The sequence below is a fragment of the Squalius cephalus genome (genome assembly GCF_949319135.1).
Source record: "Squalius cephalus genome assembly, chromosome: 16".
Taxonomy (NCBI): Eukaryota; Metazoa; Chordata; class Actinopteri; order Cypriniformes; family Leuciscidae; genus Squalius; species Squalius cephalus.
Window position 1 is genome coordinate 23088428 of NC_137137.1, and position 12796 is coordinate 23101223.

At 36.9% G+C, this 12796-nt stretch overlaps 1 protein-coding gene across 2 annotated transcripts; it reads left to right on the forward strand.

The window, feature by feature from the left end:
* Window positions 1-858: 858 nt before the first annotated feature.
* On the forward strand, window positions 859-10145 carry LOC307173576 (cationic amino acid transporter 4-like). Of its 2 annotated transcripts, XM_079896787.1 has the most exons (6): window positions 859-968; window positions 2340-3418; window positions 5850-6589; window positions 7749-7857; window positions 9170-9381; window positions 9999-10145. In XM_079896787.1, the coding sequence occupies exons 2-5, from the start codon at window positions 2437-2439 to the stop codon at window positions 9364-9366; spliced, it is 2028 nt and encodes a 675-aa protein (XP_079752913.1). In that variant the 5' UTR covers window positions 859-968; window positions 2340-2436; the 3' UTR covers window positions 9367-9381; window positions 9999-10145. The 2 variants fall into 2 exon arrangements, with proteins under 2 accessions (XP_079752913.1, XP_079752912.1); XM_079896786.1 differs by having other exon boundaries at window positions 860-968; window positions 9170-10145.
* The last annotated feature ends 2651 nt before the right edge of the window (window positions 10146-12796 follow it).

Here is a 12796-nt window from a genome sequence, read left to right on the forward strand (position 1 = left end):
TTATAAACTAAAATTACTACGCTAAAAACATTTAAACAAACTGTTATAATTGTCATGAATATGCATGAACTGTGTTGCATTTTATTGAAATGCATTATTTTGTTCCTTTTCGTTCTTTTCTATACTTTTTTAAAATTATATACTTTTTATATAAAGGTAATAGAAATTATGTCTAAATAAGCACTTAGAATTACCATTATAATAGTATATATAAACTTTATTTTGGTTTTTAAATTCTGTAACAGTCCCAAGCTTTATATTATTCAACCATTTTATTCTGAATATTTATTGAGTAATGATGAAACTCTTTCTATTTAATAAAAAGATAGCCTAACACTGTCATAATTTGTTAAAATATTTTTTCCCCCTCTAAATTCACTTCATAAAGAAAACTAGCCAACAGGTTGCTAGTTGCTAGCCAGAAAAAATATTTATCCTAAAAGATATTATGAAATGTTTGTGATTAAACCTGTTGCTTACTTGTTAAAATAATTTAATAAAATACACAGCTAATTGCATTGAAGCATTAAAGCATGAAATTATAGGCCAATAATATGATCTTAAAAAAAAAAAAAAAAGTTTTGGGACTAAAAATATAGTTTTGTGCAAAACTTTGAATGGTTTGAAGAGGTTTGAATGAATGGTAATTAGAATGACAACATCAGACTTGGAAATATATTATTTTAATAAAAATGACTTATGAGAAGCACCGATTGAATTCAATAGAATGAATCTGACAGTAAGTGGCTCAGTATTTCATTATCAGTAACAGCATCATGTCTGTGTACAGACAAAAGTGCATTAGGTAAAGGGATTTTTCATACAAACATTATCCATTAATGAGGTGCTGTGCCTTTAAGAGCGGAAACAGCTCCTGTTCGCTCCTCCACCCTCTGCTCTGCTCAATGACGCTTTACAACATCGCTTTCATCAAACACGACTCGAATGAACGCAATAATCAATTACAGGTAAAAAGCCATAGCCTACTATCCTTTATGAATTTGCATTTTTATATTTTAATGCTTAGATTTGTCGTTAATGCGAAACAGAGCGCGGGGCAGTTTCTCACCTGTCTTCGTGACGATGCTCATCAACACATTGTGGTTTTAGCGATAAGGGATGAAAACAGGAGCTGTCACGGTATAGTTCAATCAAACGATTACAGCGCCGAGAAAATATCGTTATTTCAGCTCTTTAAAATATCACTACCGACTCAAATTCATGTTGAGTTAGATTATTCGTGCTGCGTTTTATGGAGAAAGGTGGTGCATCAACATTTAGCTTGTATTTCATTTCATTTTATGAGTAAAGTGAGTTGTAAATTAACTGTACAATGGAGATTTTCAGATAAGGATGAGGTGTATGACGTCATCCAGGCTCGCTCCAGCAGTGAGTCTAGAGAAGCAGCGGATATGATGTGTGATGTGAACGGGAATCACCATCTGTCATCCGCAGCATCATCTGTGTAAACTGTGGCCTGGTTCATTCATTAATTTAATTAAAATTTGGAGGTTTTATTAAGCATTAAACACTATTAAATGTTTATGTTGGATATTCCAAATATATTATGCCAGGTTTTGATAGCTGAAATTATTAGTAATTCAGTTTAGACTTTTTAGGAATTCTTTCTGTACCATATCTATGGCTTTGGTTTTGGCTACCTGCCAAAGGTATTGTCACTAACTTAATACAGATCTAATATATACATTATGGCATAAAAACAAATATTATGACTCAATTAGGCTGTAGTTAAAAAAAATTTTGTCTACTAAGGTCCTTAGTAGACACATCTTTTTTTAAACTATAGCCTAATTGAGTCATAATATTTGTTTTTATGCCATAATGTATATAATAGACCTGTATTAAGTTATAATGATGTACCATGATTTGTAGTAATGGCCCCGTGACTGTGTGTAAATAATGCACAACATTTCATAACACACTAAATGCATGTTGAATAATTGACTGGTTTCTATGTTATATTACACAGCTTTCTGCTGTGTACGATCATAGTAGATGTGTATGTAATAAAATTTACTGGAAGTTGCTGGATGTTAATTCTTCATATTCAATCAGTGTTTTACAACCACTTAACATTAGACATATGTTAACAACTGAGACAGTCAATAGATGTACGGATAAATACGGGTCTATACAAAGGGACTAAACCCATCACTTGACAGGCCTAGAATAGAATGTTATGAAATATATAAAAATGTCCAATAAAAAAAAAGATTTCACCACACTTTAAATAAATATATATTCGGCCTAAACAATCATTAATTTCTGACTTTGCTTTTCAGTATATTATATTTATTTTATGCTTATTTTCATTTCAGGTTTATAAGGCCTGTTTGACTCTGAAAACTATGGACCAGGTGTGACCTTGGTGTATTTCATATCATCTCTTTTACCAACTCTTCGTTCTCTATCAAGATGGCATCATGTGTTTCTGGATGCTCTTCAGTGATGAGGTTCTGTCAGAAGCTGAACAGGCTAAAGACGCTGGAGGATGATGTAATGGCAACATCACTGAAACGTTGTCTGTCCACAGTGGACCTCGCTCTGCTTGGTGTTGGTGGAATGGTGGGTTCAGGCCTGTATGTTCTCACAGGAACCGTTGCTAAAGACACTGCAGGACCAGCTGTCGTGGTGTCGTTTCTCATAGCAGGAGTAGCGTCTCTCATGGCAGCGCTGTGCTATGCTGAGTTTGGTGCCCGTGTACCAAAGACAGGCTCCGCCTACATGTTTACTTACGTTTCTGTTGGGGAAATCTGGGCGTTCCTGATTGGTTGGAATGTCATTTTGGAGTATATGATTGGAGGGGCTGCGGTAGCTCGTGCGTGGAGTGGCTATCTGGACTCTATTTTCAATCACCGCATCCAGAACTTCACTGAAAGTCACGTGATGCGTTGGGACGTGCCCTTCATTACTCATTACCCAGACCTCTTAGCGGCCTCCATCCTCCTAGTGGCTTCATTTTTCATCTCATTTGGTGTTCGTGTCTCATCTTGGCTCAACCACATCTTTTCGGCCATCAGTATGGCAGTCATTGCCTTTATATTGGTCTTTGGGTTTGTACTGGCCGACCCAGTCAACTGGAGCGCTCGGGAGGGAGGCTTTGCCCCGTTTGGATTTTCAGGTATTATGGCAGGAACTGCAACATGCTTCTATGCCTTTGTTGGCTTTGACGTGATAGCGGCTTCCAGTGAAGAAGCCAGTAATCCTCAGAAGGCTATTCCTATAGCGACTGCCATCTCATTGGGCCTGGCGGCCACAGCGTACGTCCTGGTGTCCACAGTTCTTACATTGATGGTTCCATGGCATACACTCGACCCAAACTCAGCTCTGTCAGATGCGTTCTTCAGACGGGGATATAGCTGGGCCGGGTTCATCGTTGCTGTGGGTTCCATCTGTGGTGAGTATGAGTTAGTGGTTGACATAGAGGATTTTCACTGGCCAGTGTTGATATGTAGTGAGCAGGGTGATTGGGTGATTTAATACAAATATACGCAATTATATGACAACAGAGGATGTACACAATTTTTCATTTAATAACAACTTATTTAACACAGTAACTATTCATTCACAAATTTTATTTTAGATATTAGTGACCAATCATATGAGCAAATTATTCAGTCTTGTTGAAAACTGTCTTGTTGAGGCAACATCACATCTCTTTTTTGATGCGCTTTTAGGAATTTATTTAAAGGGCACCTATTATGCCCCTTTTTAGAAGATGTAATATTGGTCTTGGGTGTCCCCAGAATGCATTTGTGAAGTTTCAGCACAAAATACCCCACAGTTAATTTATTATAACCATTTGAAAATGTCATTTTTGGGGCCTGTTTTAAAAAGAGCTGTTTTGTGTCTACCACTTTAAATGTAAATGAGCTGCATATCCCCGCCCTGCTGCTGGACCTAGATGATGAAGAGAGTCCGGCACAGAATAAACACGAATGAGAATGGACTAAACGTCTCGGAATGGTTATTTGATACATTTATGTACTTACAAAGTTTTAATCGCGTCCCCTTTGCCATTATGGATGTGCAAAACACACACACACACACACACACACACACACACACACAAACTGTGATAACGTTCGCGCAATTTTTTGAAACTACACACACAAACGATTTATTTATTTATTTCTTAAGGGGAGGGAGATAGACGTTTATATAGGCTACTGTCTATGGAGATAGAGCAGACCTTAATTTATTTACATTTGTAAATGCTGCAAAAAAAATGCCTACGTGACATAAAACTGTCTGACGTTGTTTGTTGAGACATCCTATGACGACGACAATAAATAGCTTAAGACGCATTTGTTGTTGAACTGGCTGACATCGATTGAAATGACTATTTGCTCAAAAATCATAAAATACACTTACTTTTTCTGGAGGTGACGTTGGATCGCGAACTGTAGGCAACGATCCACACTTGAGGATTAACTTTGACCCTCGTTCACTAAACAGTCAGTCAGAAAATTAATCTCGTATTTAGGAAGTTTAAGTGGTGCCTTTTCTTCATAAATAAAATCCATCCGCTGCGTTTTCGGTGGCTCTGATGTCAGTGAAGACTAGAATGTCCATTCTTACATCCCACAACAGAACACTACACTTCTTATGAGACATTACCGGCTGTCGTTGAAACAATATGGCGATGGTGTGCAGAACAGATCACCGAGGGCGGGGTCTATGCCAAAACCAGATGTCAATCAAACCGCGTCGGTGGGGCTTAGCTCATTTCTACGTCACAATGAGGGAAATCTAGAACAGGGTGTTCTGAGACAGTGCTTATGATTTATTGAGATAGTAAAAAAAACTACTGGGTGGATTTTTATCATTCTAGGGTGGTTTTGCTCACACACTGCCAACACACATTTATGTTCAAACACCATGTAAAAGTGAATTTTGCATAATAGGTGCCCTTTTATTTAATATTCCATCCTGGTTTGTTTGCATGTCACCTTACCCATTGAAACAAATTATTACCTCCTGTGAACGGATTTTACATTTTTGATTTATTTTATCGCCATATATATATAAAAAAATTATACTTTTATATCTAGGATGCATTAAATTAATCAAACATGGCACTAAGACCTTTATAATGTTACCAAAAATGTCTAATTCGAGTAAATGCTTTTCTTTTGAACTTTCTATTCATCACGTCATCAAAGTATAACAAAAATATTAAAGGTATAGCGGAGGATCTTTCTGAATTTTAGATAAGACCCGCCCTCTCCACTTTTTGAAAAGTTTGATTGATTCACCAGAATGATTGACAATTAGGAGGACCAATAGTATTAGTTATCCACCCGGAAGTAAAAAATCCTCCGCTATACCTTTAAGCAGCACAACTGTTTTCAACATTGATAATAATAAGAAATGATTCTTGAGCACCAAATAAGCAGATTTCTGAAGGAAATTACTCGAAAGAGTAATGTTTCTGAAAATTCAGCTTTGCACTGCAGTCAATATTCAGTCTGGCAGTGTAAAATATATTGACTTAGAAAACAGTTATTTTAAATTGTAATAATATTTCACAATATTAATGTTTTTACTGTATTTTTAATCAAATAAATGGAGCCTTGGTGAGCAAAACAGACTTTCAAAAACATTTAAAAAAATCTTACTGACCTCAAACCTATGAACGTTAGTGTATGTAGAGATCCATATTGATGTTCATATGGTCACATTGATGTAAAATATTTTTTTCTTGGAAGACATGATTGAACTTTATAGCAGTATCTATAATTGTTATGTTCATAAAGATGGAGAAATATGGAGTTATACTGTTTCCTATCTTGTCTAATTATAACTGTCTAATCTCTTTCATCTAGCCATGAACACTGTGTTGCTCAGCAACCTCTTCTCTCTCCCACGGATTGTGTATGCCATGGCTGAGGATGGCCTCTTCTTCTCTGTCTTTTCTCGTGTCAACCCTGTAACCAAAGTCCCGGTGATCGCCATTCTTGTTTTTGGCAGCCTTATGGCGTTTCTTGCCCTCATCTTTGATCTAGAAGCACTAGTCCAGTTCCTCTCTATTGGCACTCTGCTTGCTTACACTTTTGTAGCGGCCAGCATCATAGTGCTCCGCTACCAACAGGATAAATGTACTGGTAGCTCAGGAGGAATCAAGACCGATGCTTCATCCACACCTTCACTGAACCAGTCAGGGCAGCAAGTGGATCCTTCTGTGGCAGTGAACGAGACCCAGACCTTTGCACAGGACAGCGGAGAGCCGAAGGAGTACGAGTCATTCTCTGATAAACTTCAGCTGGTGGAGAGGCAGAAGGCGGTGAAGGAGAGACGCGCTGCTGGGACGCTGAAGGCTCGCTGGGAACCGTATCTGGGCCGTATACTGGGGGACTGTGAGCCGGGGGAGGTGGTGGCATTCTCTGTGCTGGCTCTGATGGTCAGTGCAGTCTCTTTTAGTGCTGTGTTGGTGTTTGGGACTAACCAGCTGCATCTGCCTGTGTGGAGCTTCACCCTGCTGCTGGTCATCTTCAGTCTGGTCTTCCTGCTCAGTCTGGCTCTCATCTGGGTCCATGAACAGCAGCCCAATAACAAGACCTTTCAGGTTAGTTACATATACTGCAGTAATGAGGGGAATATATATCTGCTAAGACAAAACCACAGATATCATACAGTTAAAGGGTTAGGTTACCAAAAACTGAAAATAATTTCATCAATTACTCACTGGCATGTCATTCAAAAACCATAATATTTTCAGTTCATCTTTAGGACACAAATTAAGTATTTTTTAAATAAATTTAGAGTGATTTCTGGTCCTCCATTGAGTCTATTCTCCTATTCTTCTGTTACTAAACAAGTTCATAAAGAGATAGTAAAACAAATCCATTTGAATTTTAGTGTAGGATTTTATTTACTTATTGATCAGCAAACATACACAGAGCACTCTCTTTATGAACGATGTTTTGGGGGATTAGAGTTTTCATGGAGGGACAGAAATTTCTCAGATTTCATTAAAGTCTTATGGGTTTGGAATGAAATGAGAGTGAGTAATTGTTGATACGATTTTATTTTTGGTTGAACTATCACTTTTAAATACAGCAGGAATGAATGTATTGTACATGTAGCCTAATTAGTTGAATTTAGATTATTACTGAAGCACATATGTTTTTATGCAGACAAATATTCGTCTAATATTTGTTCTGTGCAAGCCTACATCATGAAATGTTACAATTGCTTGTACTGTACAGTTGTGGTCATAAGATTATATACACCTTGCAGAATCTGCTAAATGTTAACTGACTGAGCTTTTGAACTCGATTGTGTAATGAGTGACAACCGATAAGTACTAAGAGCATTTGGGATTGAACTGATGATACTGATATCTGATATAAAATCATGCAAAAAAATAGTTTCAGCCTAAATATGTAAATAGATTTCAGCATTTTTAAATACAAATGTAAATTAGATAAGTTCAAAATGTCTTTGTTTTTTAGGAGCTGAATTGGCTGCAACAAACTGAATGAACACAAGAAATTACTCTAAACTTAATGGAATTAAATTAATAAAACCATATAAATAATTGTAAAAACATGCTTGTATGCTAGGAACCACATGATGATGCATTAATGTTGGATGAATGTAAAAGAATCACTGAATAGTTTTCTTGATCCAGTTGATTTAAATAAATCATTCAAGCCAACTGAGATTGAGAGTCATATAAATGAGTCAGACTTTGCATATCTAGTGTGTGTTTCATCATTCAGGTTCCTCTGGTGCCATTTGTTCCTGGCTTCAGCATCCTCCTGAATGTATTTCTCATGTTGAAGTTAAGTCCACTCACCTGGATCCGTTTCACCATATGGCTCGCAGCAGGTACCAGTTCAGCACTTTTCACTTCTCCTTCACCACAATATTGTGAATTACATAAACATCAATTTAGTAATTACTGTACTGAAGTAAAGCAGCAAATTAGATTTTTTGAACTGACCAACTCAGTACACAACAGCATTATCTCATTAAAGAAAATTACAGAAAACAATTAGCATATTGCTGTCTTAAGGTGACCCAAAAATGAATATCTACCCTCATATTGCTCCATTCTGTAAGTATTTATTTATTTCTTGTGTGGAACACCAAAGGGATGTTAAGCTGAGTGTTTAACCTTCTTTTTTCTTATCATTAAAGAGAATGGCAGCCATTACAAGCCGCGTCGTTTCCATCACAGATTTGCGCAAAACTTTTGCAATATTTTATAAATGTTGATAAAAAACTATTGCGAAATGACAGCGCTTCCATTACCCAATGTTATGTGACTAAAACGCACAAAAAAATTCCTCTCGCGATAAGTTATTCCAAAAAAAAAAAAACTTTTCCATTTGCAGTTGTGAAATTATTCTTTTTTTTATTGCCTGAAAAACTACCTCATGTGAGCGTAAAAACGATTTTGCGATTATATGGGAATTTTTGCAAAATTGACATGTTTCCAATGGCTGTATTTTCAATTTGCAGTTTAAGGGTAATGAAAGCTCCAAAAAGACAAAAAAAAAAACACCCTTAAAGTTTTTTAAACCCATCCAATAGCTTTGTGTAAGGAACATAATGAATTATAAATTGTTGAATTATAAATTACTCCTGTCAGCACTGCTACAAACCCTTTAAACAGTTAAACCAGCCTGGTCACATAATCAAATTTGTCCTCTTGCTCTGTTAGTCACAGATTTGGAGAGTAAATGTTGACAGAAAATACATTTTGAGTGAACTGGCCCTTTAAATATTTTCTCACACTAACATTTTGTATGGAAATTGCTTGTAGCTAATAGCCTCGAGTTCAAACTATAAAAATGTACTGTTACCCTGACAGGTGAATATAAACACCATCTAGTTTTAATGAGTTATTGTAAATAACATAAATTGTAAATGTCATGTCTACAGACTGGTTTTGTTAGTTTTTTAGTCAAAGCTAATAGCTAAATGTCGGCTGCTTCACCATGTGCAAGCTCTTAAAGACACAAGGCAACTATTGTCTTTAGTGTCTCAGCGTTTATTGGCTTTGGACTCATCTGTGGGAAGAGAAGATCAGTCCAAACATGATTATCTTCAGCTCCTGTCAGCACTGCTACAAACCCTTTAAACAGTTAAACCAGCCTGGTCACATAATCAAATTTGTCCTCTTGCTCTGTCACAGGTCTTCTGGTGTATTTCGGGTATGGCGTCTGGCACAGTAAGGAGGGTTTACGGGAACAGCGGGGTCAGGAAGTGGCAGCGCGTTATGTGGTCCTTCCCAGCGGCAGCCTGGTGGAGACAGTGCAGAACGTCCAACCTGAAGGACACACTCACAACACACACACTCCAACCCTCGACAATCCACCGGCCAGCAGATGATCTGATCATGCTGAGGTGTGTTTACAGTACACCTGCATGCCTACCTGTTGTATTACTCTTGCTTTCTTTCTCTTATGTTCCACTTCCGTTTACCACTGCTGTCATCATGTCAAGATAAACCAGACTGTTCATCAACAAAATGGATTAAAGGAATGTTTGGGTTCAATACAAGTAAAGCATAATGTTTATTACCACAAAAAAATGTTTAACTAAAAGCAAAATGTAAAGGCACTTTAATGTTTGCGGATTTGCTCCATTTACTTCCTTTGTAAGCGCCTCACTGTAACTCAGATTTTCTTTTTAAAGAAAAAGGAGGGACAAGTTTAAAACATTTTTTGTAGTAATCAACATTATGCCACAAAGGCTGTAGATTGACACTTAACTTGTACTGAACATGAAATATTTCTTCTGAAGTCAGTAAGTGATTGTTTTGTATGCAATCAACGTCCTTTATCAGCATACCTGTGGGCCATTTACTTTCTCTCTTACATATCATATCCACTGTGTTAAGCTACTTTTAGCAACTATGCTGGCTTGTATGTAAATTATATATGAGAATAAGCGAAGTGCACCATAATTCTGTGGCCCAACCGGATTCATTATCTCCATTGTCTTTTATAATGTTTATATAGAGCCGAGTGGATCCGCATTGCTGCTCTGCGAAAGCTGAAACCTTTAAGACAGACTACTGTTTATCATTCAAACACTGATGTAAGTTGTTGCTTGAGTATATTCTTAGGAAGAATTTTTATTTGTTTAGTCTAAACACTGGAATGCACAGGTATGATGGTAGATTAATCTATAATGCAAGAGTCTGTGGTTGTTGAAACGTCATTTGGAGTGTAGTTACTGCCAGATACCTGATATTTCTATGGTTTCTGCAGACCTGAGGGAAATACTGACAATCACTGGTTGGTAGACAGAAAATATAGGGTCTGTTTAAAGGTCTATGAGTGTCTTAGCAAATGCTGTTACGGGATCATGTGGATCTACTCAAATCTATCTCCCTTCCCCCATCATATCCCACACACACTCACTCTGATGGCCATACTGTGAATTTAACAGTAGGCAGGAACCAACAATGGATCACATGAATATACTCAAACATTACTATATTTACACGTACATTATTTTTGGGTGTTTGAGTCACAAACACACTCCTTAAACACACACTAAGCCCAGTGACCCTGATTCCAATTTAATCCCTTTTCTCTATGTTTTGCTTTCCACCGCTTTTCTGCACCTCATTAATATTTATTTATAATACAGTATAACTGTATATTTATTTATTTTTTAGTGTATAATTAAACCAAAATCCGTTTTTGAATAATGTTTACTATTCATGATGTTAAAGTGAATTGAGTTTTTCTGTTTTTCATATGTGTGTTTGTATAACCTTAATATGAGCTGTTCCTGAGTGATCGTGTTTCATTTGTGTCCACTGGCACTCCTTACCTTTGCAAACACACTTACCCGGCATTCACTAATCCTTATTCCCACACTCAGATTTGCACATCTCATGTGACATCCACACACATACACACACTAAACTACCCTTATTCTCACACACACTCACACAGTGTGGTGTGACACAGCTGGGACATTTACTTGGCATGCAGGAATTCCTCTATTGCACATTCAAATGAAGATCTGCTGCAAGGAGACGCGGTTCCGATGCCTGTACTGAACTCTAATGGGAAACGTAGCTCTTATGACGAGAACAACCAAGTATGCTTGAGCAGTCTATACTTTTTTAGTGACATCACATCCTGTTTTTGATTTGTTTATCTTTGGTCTGTGTTGTATTCACTTGAACCGCACCAGAGTTTGTCCAAGAACCCCTGATATTGTGGGTCTCAGTCCACTTGTTTGGTGCGCACAGGGTTCAGATGACAGCGTTCACAATTATTTAAATGAACCGAACTAACAGAGCAATCGCATTTTCATTTTAATCAAACCAAAACAAGTGAAGTGTGAACAAAACAAACCCTTAAACATGTTTCTTTATCTTGAACACTTCTATTTGTCATTGACAAAGCTTTGTGTGTGCATTAGAAACTGAGCTTTAAATTTTAGGTTGACCATGTAAGAAAAGAATAGAATTCTCAAATTTATATTGGCAAACTTACACACACATACACACAGTTTTGAGAATTACTGGCCTGATCACCAGTGTGCCCTTCAGAGCACTTCACCTTGAGTTTCTCAAAGTGGATTGTCCCTGTTCGTAGTAAAGTTAAATCTGCTTCGGATAGGAATTTAAATCTTAAATGACTATTTATACTTCTCCTTAACACTATAATATTGACAAAAAAGCACAGAACAGACACTTTCCTCTGCACAAGCATAATAGAAGAGTGCATTTTATACGTAGTAGATACTGGCTAAACAGCGGATATTAGAAATTATTCCATACAAAAGCAAGTATAGGATATTGTGCTTCACAAGCCCCTTAATCTCCCTCACCCCCTAGATTTACAGCGTTCCCTCCCTCTCAGATTGACCCAGATTATCCCTGTTGAGAGTCAGTGCATCGGAGATTATTATTGTCACTCGGATAGATTCAGCTGCGCTACACACATTCAGAAACATGATGTGTCATTCTACTTCCTGCTGTTTCTGTTTAATCATGCAAGCTCTTAATACTTCCTCACTGATAAAAAGAATGTGACTGCTCCCTCCTTATCCCAAAATTTCCTGTTCATGTCCTTTATCCCATTTTTATCACTTGATAAAAGCAGACGCTTCTAATGGAGGTTTATATTCTCAGTCCGTTCCCTGCTTTTGTTCAACAGCTGTCTTGAATTTATATCTAAAAATGTCTGCCAGTCCACTCTGCTGTATAATCCACTTCATGTCTTTCTGGCAGCCATATGTAGTTGCTTAATGAGGATCTGAAGACTAGATGAAGGCAAAAACCCCAGTTAACAAGTAAATATTATATCTATATGTTTGTATAGCACATGTAACCAATGGCCTTAATGATTCAGATACTGAAGCATTCCCAAAGTTTTACATACAGCTTCTGTAGACTTGTAATTTTAGACTTGTATAGACTGTCATTTTGTGGAATTTAAGATTATTGAATCAAAGATGAAAATCATTATAAAGCTGGGATCTTGTTTTAAAGAAATTTTGGAGCACCTCTTTTTGTCTTAACCTCTTTCTACACCTTTTCCTGTATACCAGTTTGGTTTGTTTATGTCATTTTCACTTGCACTCTCATCTCTCTCAAAAAGCACCACTTGTTATTAAGAAATGTCCTCTGTTGTGTCATGAGCATATACCTCTGTCTTTGTAACTTTCTGTTATGAGAGATTGTATTATATAGTGATGAATAAATGTTTTGAAGCATCATATGGTTTGGTTATTCATAGAATTTGTGGGGTATCCTTTTATATTTATTTTTGTGGAGTTTTTATTTTTATAC